A 13,948-nucleotide genomic window follows, 5' to 3' on the forward strand; every position below is an offset into this window, starting at 1 on the left:
CATTATATTGATCTTACAAGAGAAAAGGAAGGGAATTACTTTAGTGTTAGTGAAACAGGCCAGATGAATAACTTAGATGAGTGACTGTTTGCCCAGGTGTCTGCAGCTTCTGTATCAGCACAGGTACTGCATGGGAAGTGACATGTGCAAGCCTCCTCACACCTTTCTATCCGTGTACTTGAGTCTTGTTCTGGAGGGGCAACCGGTCCCCGTGATTATCCAATCCTTGTTTTATCTGCTGAGATGATTGAGTGCCCCTGTTATGGTGGCTTTGTGGGGTAGGAGCTAGAGCAAGACTCATTGCTCTGACCACCAAACAACTGTGACTTTTTTTTTTTTTAGTCAGAATCCACCTGATTCCCTGATACTCTGACTGGGCCTGAACACAGGTTAGAGTGGTATGGGGGCTGATCTAATTGGTACCAGCTGGTAATAGTCCCACAGGATCCGCTGCTAGCTGAGCCTAACCAGAACATGGAGTATTCCTGCCAGGATTCTGACATACCTCCTCCCCAACACACCACCTGGGCCACAAACTGGGTAGAGTGTGTGTCAAAGCCAGCCAGTGCTCTGCCCCTGGGGACTCCCGCACATCATGGGAATTCTGGAACAGGAAGATATGGCCAATCTCTGCTCTATTTGTACTGTGTAAGAAGCATAAAGGGACCAAAGTAGGGCAGAGAACCAGCCACAATGTTTTTCATGTGTGGATTTTGTTAAGAACTTACTTAAATTTTTTTGTGTTAGACAGTAAATAGTTTTGACTGGAGCTAATTGAAAATACAACTTTCTCTTCTATTCCTAGACATTCAAAAAGAAACCAGAGCACTTTCCTTTCTTTTTCAAATGTATATTGGAAGCATCATTAGATGAGAGTGACAGTGAACTGTCTCTGCATGAACAGACAGTCCTTCTGCTCTTCCTTGATCACTGCTTCAACAGTTTAGTAAGTTATGCTGAACATGTTTGAATATTTTCCATATGGCTGTACTGTTCCAGGTGAGAACTAGATTGATTTAATTGGTGAGTCTGCTAAATAGGACATACATTGAAATTCCTATCCTCAGGAGTTGGGTGCAGCAGGGAAGGCTGTGGTAGTTGCTGTGGCCCTTGTGTACTGTTCCATTCCCTTCTGCCTCCTTCCAACTACTGACTGTCGTGCTATGGGGAAGGGCATGCAGTGTCTTATCTCAAAGTTGAGAGAGGGAGTGTGTACTATAGAAGACTTAAGAGGGCATAAGACTATTAGTTATTGGAGTCCTAAGTTCAGTTAAATTTATAACTGTATATTATACTGGGAAATGTGCTTTTATTTTATAATTGTGTCTTTTTTAAGAACTGGTTGGAAAACTTCCATGTAAATGAAATTTTGATGAAACACCGAAAAAAGACTTAGCAATTTTTTTTACTTTTCTAACCAGTTCTAGTTATTAATGTATTGCTGCACTAATAGTTGTTTTAAAGAGCAACCACAAAAGTATGTGTTTAGTTTCTAGTGGAAGTGGTATAAAACTATAGATCATAACTTGGTGCAATTGGCATTATACATACAATGGATATTTGAAGCTGAACTAGCTTTTGTCCAAAGGGTGGCTCCTCTGGAGCATAAGTTTTCTACACACACACATTATTTGAAATATTGCTCCCCCGTCATTCATGGTGGTGATGGTCTTTCATTATTTGTATTTTGCTTTCACCTACAAATCTCCAGTCAAATTCAGTGTTGTAGTTAAGCTTGATAGAATTCTTTTTTTTTTTTAATGTTGATGGATAATATCAATGTTTATTTATAAGGATTTTTTTTTATAGTTTTTTAATCAATTTAAATCTTCACAGTTGCAGGATATTATGGGGAGGGTCAGACAATAATTATTTAATGACAATAGTCACTGAGATTCAAAAAGTTAAAGCTTTATAACAGTTAAAACGCAAATGGTCCACAGGTCAAAATATAAAGTAAATATCCTTAGAGTTTAATTTAAATTATTCTCAAGCATCATTTTTCTTACTTTGCCTATATGTACATTTCAATTATTGATACAAATTATTTTTGATCGGGTTATGTGTGTACAGCGAAATCAACTTTTACTGATGTTTACAGATAAAATATTTAGTGATTCCAAGTCTACACGTATTGCACTTGGTGCTGTAGAAATGGAGTAAAATATAGTTTGTCCCCCAAAGAACCTACGATAAAATTAAGACAGGATCAAAGAAGTAATGACCAGAAGGTATGGGAGAGAGTAGTGAAGAGAAACAGTAATAAAAGTGTGTTTACATTGACCAGATATGTGCATAACTAGGTGGTTTTAATTTTTTTGTAAAAATATATTGTAAGAAAACAAATAAGATAAATATTAGGTGTCTCTGTTGTTCTTCTATGTAGCTATTATGAGTTAATATTTTTCTCAGAGGCATCATGGTAAAAGTAGATCTTCAGGGCTGTGAAAGAGAACATGATCGGAATTCGTGGACTAATATGGGGAGGATGTTCCATATACATAGCACAGTATGGAAGGAATTATGAAGGTGCTTGTGGTAGGAGACTGGAACTGGGAGCAAACTGGTGATGTAGGCTGAAATCTTACATGGAATAGGGAACAAGATAAGTTAGAATAGTGGTTAACAAGGCATACGCTAAATTGGGGAGGTCTGAAAGGTCGAGGATAGAGTAGAGCCTCTCGTACTTGGCTAGAAAGAGGTCATTGGAGACCTTGGTGAAGCAGTTTCAGTGGAGTGGAAAGGACAAAAACTAAATGGATGGGAGAGCAAGGGCAGAGTTGTAGATGGAGCATTCAATAATTCTAGAGATGGTGCATTAGGAGGAAGTTGGGTCAAGGGTGGATTTCTTTCAGATTTTGGGGAGACTATAAGAAGCTTCTATTATGAGTGGAGAAAAAACACTCTCATCAGATTGAGGAAAAGTCTGAAGGAGTGAGTGGAGCAATGGGAGTCAGAAGACAAAAGAGGCTTGTGCTACTAGGATATGTGGAGGGGATAGTGGAAGGAAGGAAATGAGAGAATTCACTGTCATTGAGCAGAGGGAGTGATTGGGGTGGTCATGTCAGATCTTGCCTATCTTCACTTTGAATTGCCAACTCCATATAGCAGGAAGTCACCAGACAAACCCTGAAAAGTCGCTAGATGTAGCTGTTGAAGCACTCAAAAGGAGTCAAAAATGTCACCGAACAACATTTCCAGAGAATTCAACAGAGAATTACACACGCACGTACACAAGTATAGTCACAAAATCATTCATCTGCAGCTCAATAGTGTTGTTAAAATCCATTCCATGCTCTTCTTACTACATTCTGTTGCACACCAAGTCAATGTCATTACATTTCAATTGAGCATGTCCTCAGAAAGAATCGCATTCCAAGCGATTTTGGTCACTTCTTTCTCTGAATGTCACTGTAATTGGCAGTCGCTGGATTTGTCACTGGTCACTTTGACACTTATTTTCTTGCTAGGGAAACCAGAAAGTCACTAAATCTAGTGACAAAGTCGCTAAGTTGGCAACACTGCTTTGAAATAGATAAGAGGTTTCATGGATTAAATAGAAACCTTAAGTGTCTTGTACTGACAGAGGATTTGTGAAAGCAAACCAAAACAGAAAATTCCTAAAATAATAAAGTTAGTGTTAGATAGCATGGCATTGTGTAGAGGTCAACTCTTTCTTATCTGCTTGAAATCTTCTAAATCTAGAATAGTATATGTATTTTTTTTATGTGAAGGGTAGAGCCCATAATATTTATGGACATAAAGGTGTTAGGAATATGCTTGCAAGATAATTCTTTGCTTCAGTTTTGAATTCTTTGCTTCGGTCTTCATGGCTGAGGATGTTAGGCAGATTCCCAAACCTGAACCGGCTTTTGTAGGTGACAAATCTGAGGAATTGTCACCAGATTGAGGTGTCACTAGAGGAGGTTTTGGAATTAATTGATAAACTTAACTGTAACAAGTCACCGGGACCAGATGGCATTCACCCAAGAGTTCTGAAAGAACTCAAATGTGAAATTGCGGAACTACTAACTGTGGTTTGTAACCTGTCCTTTAAATTGGCTTCTGTACCCAGTGACTGGAAGATAGTTAATGTAACGCCAATTAATGGCTATTAGCCAGGATGGGTAAGGAATGGTGTCCCTGGTCTTTGTTTGTCAGAGGGTGGTGATGGACGTCAGGAGAGAGATCACTTGATCATTACCTGTTAGGTTCACTCCCTCTGGGACACCTGGCATTGGCCCTTGTCGTTAGACAGGATACTGGGCTGGATGGACCTTTGGTCTGACCCAGTATGGCCATTCTTATGTTCTTAATATTTCTGTAAACAGATCTTAAATGCTCTAAGTTGACTTCTCTATTTAATACCTTGTAACAGGAAGTGGATTTGATCAGGGGTCAGGTGCAGCAGCTCATCTCCCTGCCAATGTGGATGGGCCTACAACCTGTAAGTATTTTATCACAAAAAATGGCAAAACAACCTTCCAAAGAGTGCACAAGGCTTTAAGTATGAAATGTCCATTAACTTTAATGGAAGACTCGTACTTTTAAAATCCTATGCAATTCTTTAAAAAATGAACTCCTTCATGTTTGCCAAAACTTTCTCTTTACTTGACCTACTGCATCCTCTTGCAAAAATCAGTTTAATTGTATTATAGGTGGCAGGGGTAGCATTTATTGCAGTTAAGGTTTCCTAATACTTTCCATTATGAGACCTGTTTTCGGTTGTTTGTAACTTTGTCAAACTTTAACGAGTTGGGTTGAGAGATCTTCCATGCCAGGTGTCTGATTATTATCATTAATTTTTAAATTCAGCAAAAACAAATCAACTGTTTCTCAGAACAAGCTCAGGGAAAAATGCATTGTTTTGACAATTTAAAAAAATCCTTATAATCATTTGAGAAACTCTAGCACCTCCATGCTTTGGAACAAGGACTTGAAATTTGTCAGCGGAGATCACCCTGGTGTCAGGGATGTGCTTTCTGCTGTCCCTGTGAAAAGGGCTCAAATCTGGCCAAGTTATGAACCTCTTAAAAAAAAAAAAAATCTCAGTTTACATATAATCAGTAGGTACCTGTTACTGTGACTGCTAAATTCTCTGTAGACTCCATCTGTATGGAGCATTCTCCAGCTCTAGGCTGCACCTGTAGGGGCTAAGGACCTTCCTTGCAGTTGCTTTGTCTGGCAGCCCAGGGGCCACTGTGGCAACATGAACTGCAAGCAGAGAGAATGTCTCCTGTATTAATACTTCCCTGCTGGCACAACTGGAATACAGTCTTACTAGAATGCAGAGGGATGTGGGGTGGTGGTGGTGGGTGATCGAGACTAGTGGATAGAGCTGATGAAGAGAGCAAGAATTGAGTTAGGGATTGGGACATGGAGCTGAGTTGGGGGAGCTGGAGCTGGGATCAGGAACCAAGACATGTATGTTTGTGGCGGGGACTGGGACTGGTATGAGGAGCTGTGAGGTGACAGGGAGACGGGGATAAGGACACACTGGAGGGGCTAGGGATAGAAAGGTCTAAGCATTAGATACACTATCCTCAGAACCTGGAATAGAACTCTGAAACACACTGGCAATGTGTATACCTAATCTCCCTATAGTGGCTGTTTCACACAGATGATGATAACCTATATACTATCTGTTAACTTAAATGGCACAGTTCTGTGCTCTGGGTCCAAAGATTCTAACCATACTGATGAACCATGTTGGAGTCAGTGAGCTTCCACATGATGAAATTTCTCTCTTCAGTTTGCATTTTTTTAAAACCTAGGAAATTGCGTGCAAAAACACCCTCTATATAGTTGCAAAGTGAGGAATTTAGAAGTTAGGAAATGTCTGAATTAAGGTGGCCCATAAAATCTTAAATTGGCCCCCTTGTGTGTATGAATTATGGTAGTCCATGATCACATACTATTGTTCCACAGGGGAAACTTTATTTCTGGCATTTTTTAACTTTTGAGTGCTTGACTTTGCAACCATAATGATTTTTTAATTGAATAAATATACTGAGCTAATGTTTATTATTACATACCTATGTCATCTTGTGAGATAAATGCAATATTAACTAAAATCTTTTTGGGGTGTCCAAATGAGTTATTTCTAATTATTATCACTAAGGATAGCATGATCATTCACTTTTATGTTCCTGTATGCTTCTCTTCCCGGAATTGATCCTTGCACAGCTTAACTTTCTTTAACGAGCTTCTAGTACATTATATCTCTTGTTGTAATGAATGGTCTGTGATGGCTTATACTTGATCTATTTTTTATCTTTCCCAGGAAAAAAGTATTGTTTGTGTATTTTGAAAAATTGTTTGTTTTTAGAGACAAGGAAAGTCAATATACAATAGAGTATGGTATTTTATTTATTCTTAATGCAAACAATTGAAAGTAACCACACAAAAAGAAGGAAATTCACTAAACAAGACATTGCTATCTGGTTATTAATTCATAAACCAAAAATACTCTGTGGGCTTTACTGCTGCAGATCTTTTGATGAAGTCAATGAAAAGTAACCAGATTTTCAGGGTTTTTTTTGATGGTGAGGTTTTCTGTTATTTTCTAAAAATGTTTTATACTGGGATGTGAATATTGGAAGATGATTCTCTTCTAAAGACTCTCAGCAGACCATCTAGGTGTGACTAGTCAGTAGATTATTAATTCGTGCAATGTTGTAACCTTGGTTGTAATAGGTACTTGTTGAGAATAGATTTGGGGAAACCTGATCATGTTATTGGATGTCTGGTTTTAGATTTTTATTTGTGCATGGTGCTACATTTTTTCCCCCCTTTCCTGCTAACTAGATTTTTATCCTGTATAATAGAAGGGAGTTCATAATTGTTTTTGGTGGATGAATACCATTTCACCTTTTCAGGCACGTCTGGAACAAGAACTGAAAAAGACACCAAAGCTTAGAAAATTTTGGAATCTAATCAAGAAGAATGATGAGAAAATGGATGAAAAGACACGAATGCAGTATGTTATAGAAACATTTTTTCATATTGAATTCAAAGCATGTAATGCATTGCTAGTGGTTCAGTTTAGTATTCCTGAGATAAATCTGTTTGAATTAAATCGATCTGAGAGTGACTGAAATCAGCAGTTGATAGTGTGCTGCTTCTGGACAGTGTTATAGAACAGCATTCCAGCGGATTATCCTATGTGAAATGCTTATAGGGGTTATTTATTGAATCATCGCCAATTAACAGATTAACCAGGTCTTAAAAATACCTATATGATGAAAGCCAAAAAAGAACATTTAACATTCCATACAGTTGATGAATAAATGTTTCCCTTTCTCCCAGATTTTAGAGAGGATTTAAGTCTTATTGCTTATACTTAATGGTTTATTTTGAAGAAGTTTATGTATCTCTTACCCAGCAATATTAACTCTTCCAAACACTTACATTCTGCTGTGCGTAAGATGCAGCATACATCTGTGATGCATCAATAATTACCTGCACTGCGATCACTTACTTTCTTTGATTCAATGGTAAAGTGGTAATCGATGAGCCAGTTCTTTGTAGTAAAGTTACAAATGTTGGCAATGCTAACTGGTAAGTCACTTTGATTGGTGATAAGTGAAAATGATTGCTGACAAAAAATATCTTGTTTTTGCTGCTGCTGTTTAAAAAAGATGCGGAAGTGTTAAGGTACAATTTCAAAGTTCCCGGAAACAGTTCTACTAAAATAAACTTACCTTGGATATAAATTGCATTCAGTTTAGAACCTTTTGTGCTAATAAGAGATGTAATATACTTCTAGCCTGCATTTATGAAATATTAATGCTTTGATCCTATGTCTGATTTTAGAGCACATCGAGAGAGAAGGTTTCTTTCACAGCTCATCCAGAAATTTATCTGTGTGCTAAAATCAATACCCCACTCAGGTAACTTTGTGTGCATGTATATAATACATATGTATTTTTTCTGGTATCATTTAGAAGCTCCTATGGTGCTGAACCAACTATTCTTAAGGCCACAATCCTTCAGTCAGATCCAATAGGTTTGGATATTTACTTCAATGAGATATTGTGTTAATGTAGGGATCTGCCTGTGTGGCTCTGTCTTCAGGGGATTTAAATCTCTATATTTTTGTAAAATAAAATAAATTGGAATGTTACTTCTCTGTTGTAATAATATAAGAATGGCCATACATGGTCAGACCAATGGTCCATCTAGCCTAGTATCCTGTCTTCTGACATTGGCAGTGCCAGATGCTTCAGAGTGAACAAAGTCACCAGTTCAGCAAAGCACTTAAACATGTGCTGAAGTCCATCACTGTTCAACAAAGGATTTATGTCCCATTGACCATAGAATTTAAGCACATACTTAAGTCCCACATTCAGCAAAGCACTTAAGTCCACAACATAACCTGCACTCTCAGTACTGTGGGGTTAGAGTAAGGAGAACAAAAACATATATGAAAAGTGGGGTTTCATGTGTCTTCACCAGAAAATTGGTCTGACAAGAAAATATGCATGCCTGATTTTGAAGGAAAATGTATTAGTACAAGAAGCAATGTTAAACCTGCAATAAAGGCTATTACTATAATGCTGCCAATTTCAGCATCAGCTTAGGCTATAGCTCCTGCAGGACCCCTGTTCTTAGTTTTGGAAAATGTTAGCTTGTAGTAGTGCATTAGGTTGCTATAAAACCAAAATTCTGTGCATCTGGAAGATACTAGAAAACTGAATATTCATGAATGCAGACCCAGTACCCTCCTCACTGGTGTGATCTTAAGATTCTCCCCCACAGGCCTATTTGAGGCTCCTGTATGACTGCTCTGCTCATGCCTCCTCCTTCTGGGTCAGTGTAACCCTTACTGATTCATCTTGTAAAGCAGCAGGGGAAGTGGAAAAGATACTTCCTAAATCAATAACAGCGACATCTGTCAGGGCTCATCTCTCTTCCCTTTAATAAAAAAAAAAAAAAAAAAAACCTCAAGGCTATTTCATTTGAGAGTTTATTTTTAGAAAGATTAGTCTTGGTCCCCTGTTTGGCCCCCTTCTCCATGCCCTTATTCCCTTTTTATGTTGGAACCTTGTGATTGGTTTTATTTGTTTGAATTTTGAGTTATAGTGGTTTATTATATTCTTAATTGTATTTTAATTATATTTTTATCTTGTGCTTGTCTTGTATATTTTTATCTTAATACCTTAGCAGGAGAAGCTTTATTTAAATAAAACCTTATGATTCACAGCTGTGCTGTAGACTTGCTGTGTGACCTTGTGCGTGTCGCTTAAGGCTGTTTTCTGCACCAATCTAGAGTAATCAAGCTTGATGCAGGGGGATTCCATGAGGGCTAGGGGAAAGAATCTTCCACTATACAATCCAAGCTGTGGCTGCTGCTGCAGCCATTTCCATTCCAATGTCCTTGGTTTGTCAAGGGGCAAAATCTACTGGATTTGTATAGTAGTGGATCCATTGACTTTGCTTCTCCCTGGCCCACTGCTGTCAACCTCCAAACCTAGCTGCTATGCAGAGCCATTCAGGCAATCTTCTTGAAGCTGGGTTCCATAGTGTCCCCAAGCCTGTGCATGCTTCTGTACCCTCCGTGCACTGGATTCACACCGCTTTTCTTAACTACAATATGCTGGCTTATGGAAATGCAGTTGTATTATCTGATGAGAGTGCATCGCCACAGTATGCATATGTTTGTTATACAGTCAGGCTAGGGGAAAGGACTTAAAGGTGACTGGTCCAAGGATAACTTGCATCTCAAATTTAATTATCAAACAAAATGTTTTCTCCAAGTGAAATTTAGTTTCTTGTTTCACTGTCCTTTATTACTTCTGAATGTCAATTGTGCCCTATATTGGATAGCCATAGTTTGCTTGCAGGCACTGGGAAGCCCAATGGGTGCTCTGTGTTAAAGTTGAGTACACTCGCTAGATCTGAACAGGAGTCTTAAGAGGGTATCTGTTTTGCTGCTTATTGTTTGTTCTTCCCCTACTTCCTAGTGCAACTCAGAGTCTTAGGATCCATAATTGAGCTCTAATAGGCAATTCCAAAAATCAGAACTGAGTGCTTTGAAATTGTAAAGACCTTTTATTAAAAAAAGTCATGGCCAAGAATTTTTAAAGTGACTAGTGACTTTAGGAGCCTCAATTTTGGATGCTCGGCTTTTGACATACTTATAGAGGCCTGATTTTTGGAGAGTGGGTGCTCAGCATTTTGGGCAAATCTGATCCCTTCATGGTGTGTTAGATTGAGTGCCTCAATTTAAGATTGGCCAAACTCACTAGTTATTTCTGAAAATCTTGGCCTGTGACTTCATTACATCTGAAAATCTGTTTTGGTTTTGGGGGAGCATTTCAGAATACTGGAAGAATGAGCCAGTAAATGTGTAAATCTAATACGGATTAAATGCTAAGAAATATTAATGTTTGCAGTGTTGTTGTAGCCATGTTGCTCCCCAGATATTAGAGAGAAGAGGTGGGTGAGGTAATAAAGATGTTATTTCACCCACCATGTCTCTTTAAGAAGCATTAATGTTAATTACTGGCTAACAACCAAGTTGCTGTGGGAGCTTCAGCTTTTTAGTTCTTGTTTAAATGTGATATATTTTTAATTTTTGAAGTGTGATGGAACAACGATGTGAGGAATAAATGATGAGTTGCAGGGATTTTTTTGTTTCTGTTTTTTGTGCTTAGGTCCTCTTTCCATGGACAAAGTTCATTACTGTGAAAGATTCATCGAACTCATGATAGATCTAGAGGTAAGATAACTATAAGACAGTGTCTCTCTAAAGCATTTGCTTTTGGAGAGAACATACTGAACATATTTTCTGAACATATACTGCTCATTTACTTCTAACTGTACACAGACTACTCCAGATGGAAATGGGTTCAATTTCCATATCTGGAGGCAACAAAATTTTCTAATGTTGTATTACTAAATCTGGCTGTGAAAAGCCCAGCGAGTGGCATCCTGTGCACTGACACAGACCTGCCAAACCAGACCTCTTTACACAATAATCCACGATTTGCACCAATGAAGCATGTCCCCAGTTTAAAATGGGGTAAGCTGCACCCATGCAAACAGTGGCTTTGCCTGCCTATAGTTAGGGGTTTGCCCCATGGCAGCTGCACAGGTGACTGATCTTTGATGACTGTAAGCAGGACAGATTGCCAGTGTGTGCAAGTATAGAATTTAAATTGCCCAATACAAGTAGATATTGATTGGAGCAGAGGCAATAATTCTGGAAAACAATGAGAATGTTCAAAGGTTTGGATCCATTACAAGAGCTGTGCTCTTAATGTACATTGGGCCATCTTAAAACATTTTGGATTGCCAATTGCAGCCGCAGAAAGCACAGGTAAAAAGCTGCCTGAAAGGCTGTCCAACAAGACTTCAAAATCAGTGAGAAGTTTGCAAGCATTGATTTAGAAACTTCAATCTGTGACTGATGTGTGAAACCAGTGAATCTTTGGAAGAGGTAATGACTGCATCTGTTAACACCATGAATAAATGATGATCTTTAAACTGCAGTGGTCATGGCACTAGAGCAGTAGTCTCCAACCTTTTTATGCCCAAAATCACTTTTTGAATTTAAAGGTAATCCAGGATCTGCCCCGCCCCTTCCCCCGAGGCCCCGCCCCACTCACTCCATTTCACCCCTCCCCTCCCGGTCGCTTGCTCTCCCCTACCTTCACTCACTTTTACTGGGCTGGGGTAGGGGGTTGCGGTTCGGGAGGGGGTGCGGGCTCAGGGCTGGGGCCGAGGGGTTTGCAGTGTGGGTGCGGGCTCTGGGAGTGGGCTTAGGGCTGGGGTTTGGGGTGCTGGCTCTGGGAGAGGGGTCAGTGCTGGAGCTTGGGGTGGAGGAGGAGTACGGGGTGCCGGAGGGGGTATGGGGTGCTGGCTCCAGGAGGGGGCTCAGGACTGGGGATTGGAGTACAGGAGGTGGTTTGGGGTGCTGGCCCTGGGAGCGGGCTCAGGGCTGGGGTTTGGGGTGCAGGAGGGTGTCTGGGGTGCTGGCTCCAGGATGGGGCTCAGGGCTGCGGGTTGGGGTGCGGCCTCCCTCTGGGTAGCACTTATCTCCAGCGGCTCCCGGTTGGTGGCGCAGCGTGGCTGCTGATAAGGCAGGCTCCCTACCTACCCTGGCCCCACGCCACTCCTGGAAGGGGCCAACGCGCCCCTGCGAGGGGACAGGGGGGTGTGGCTCCGTGTGCTCCCCCCTCTCTGCAAGCACTGCCCTCGCAGCTTCCATTGGCCACAGCTCCCTGTTCCCAGTCAATGGGAGCTGCGGAGGCAGTGCTTCCAGGCAGGAGCAGCGTGTGGAGGGAGACCCCTACCCCTCTGCCCCCGAGGCTGCGCTGGCCGCTTCCGGGAGCAGCGTGGGGCAGGCAGCGAGCCTGCCATAGCAGCAGCCCCACTGCACTACCGGAGATCGCGATAGACCAGTTGGTGACCACTGCACTAGAGGGAGCTGATTTGCTTGCCCTCCCAGGTCTGAGCAAAGATGAACAGATATCTGGGGTGAAATTCTAGTGCTACTGAAGTCAATGGAAGTTTTGTAATTGACTGACTTGAATGGGGTTAGGATTTTCACTTGAATATCTGCTATGTTCATGACAAGCTTGATAGACAGAGAAAAATACTGCTTTATTGTCAAAGAACCTTTCGTTGGCATGGGATTACAGCTGGCTTGGATTCCCTTACTCGTTGTAATAGGAAAATGTGTTATATTGATATTTCTGTGGATACTGCTTAATAGTGACCCCGATATTAACAACTTCTGGTTAATAGCAACATTTTGCTGGGAACCAGTCCATCATTGACTTTAATGGGATTTGGATATTGGCAATAGCATGCCGCTTATTGAGAACTCTTTTTTGGAAGATAGGCCCCTACTGCAGGCAGGTTTGTAGGGCTGCAGCCAGGGAAGGAAGCACTGGGATGTGCCTTCACTGGCTGCAGCCCCTCAAACCTGCCTGCACTTGGGGACAACACAGGAGGTAAGTGGCTGGGATGCCTGAATCCCTGCCCAAAGGGGGACCCCCTGCTGGAGTCCAAGCACTGCAGGCTGGGAGGGAAGGCTATGGGCAGGGCAGCAGCAGGAAGAGGGTCAGCAGCTGAGGTGCCTGGGCTTTCCATGGGAAGTGGTGGTCCAGGGGGGCCCACAGAGCTGTATGGTGCACATCTCTGTTCTCGTTCTGTCCATGTCCCAGTGCTTCTTTCCCTGGCTATAGCCCCACAAACCGGCCTTCTGCTTATTGGCAACTGCTGGATAATGGCAACTTTTTGCTGTCAACTGAGGGGTTTGCTAATAAGCAGAATTTACTGTACAGACGCTCCCTGACTTACGCAAGCGTTCCGTTCTGGAACGCCTTGCATAACTCAAATTTTGCGTAAGTTGGAAACGTATACCTGACAATTATAAACGCCAAAAAAAAAAACCAAACAAAAACCACCTATTTCTAGCTTACTGAACTTTTTCCGTAAGTGCGGATTTGTGTACCCGGGGGGCGTCTGTAGTGTAAAGTCCACATCCACTTGTCTTTTTTTTTTAACCATCTGTATGCTGTTTCAGAATGTAGCTAGCAAAGTGATACCTTGGTTAACTGTAGGAGGGAAATTCAGAGGAAAATTCTAATTGTAAATTCCTTTAATTTTTAGTTATACTTATAATTTTTATGCCTGTGTTAGTTCATTTGCTAAGACTATAAATACATTAATTATCATTTGAGCTGTCAAAAAAACCCATGATTTATTCTATTACTACAGCCAAATTACTTCAGAAATTAAGAAATTTTTTGTTTCCCTGCCACAAAAGTACTACATTGTATTGTAAAACAATCCAGGGGGGCAATAAGGTTCTATAACATATGATCTGTGCAAGTACTGGAAATGTGACATTCTTCTGGGTTTCTCTAGTGCAGCTACTTTGAAGATTAAAAGGCAGTAGTTCACACATCAGTGATGTTGATATAGTTTCACATAT

The 13,948-nt window shown here is 40.7% G+C and overlaps 1 protein-coding gene across 1 annotated transcript in view; it reads left to right on the plus strand.

The window, feature by feature from the left end:
- AQR (aquarius intron-binding spliceosomal factor) overlaps positions 1-13,948 on the plus strand; it is a 101,970-nt gene that overhangs the window by 11,159 nt on the left and 76,863 nt on the right. Inside the window, exons 6-10 of the mRNA XM_026651411.2 lie at positions 806-946; positions 4,379-4,447; positions 6,879-6,979; positions 7,816-7,892; positions 10,659-10,723. Coding sequence (XP_026507196.1) covers positions 806-946; positions 4,379-4,447; positions 6,879-6,979; positions 7,816-7,892; positions 10,659-10,723 — 453 coding nt within the window. The remainder of the gene's footprint in view (positions 1-805; positions 947-4,378; positions 4,448-6,878; positions 6,980-7,815; positions 7,893-10,658; positions 10,724-13,948) is intronic.

The sequence above is a fragment of the Terrapene carolina genome, unplaced genomic scaffold, assembly GCF_002925995.2.
Source record: "Terrapene carolina triunguis isolate 2854851 unplaced genomic scaffold, T_m_triunguis-2.0 Scaffold96, whole genome shotgun sequence".
NCBI classification, from domain to species: Eukaryota; Metazoa; Chordata; order Testudines; family Emydidae; genus Terrapene; species Terrapene triunguis.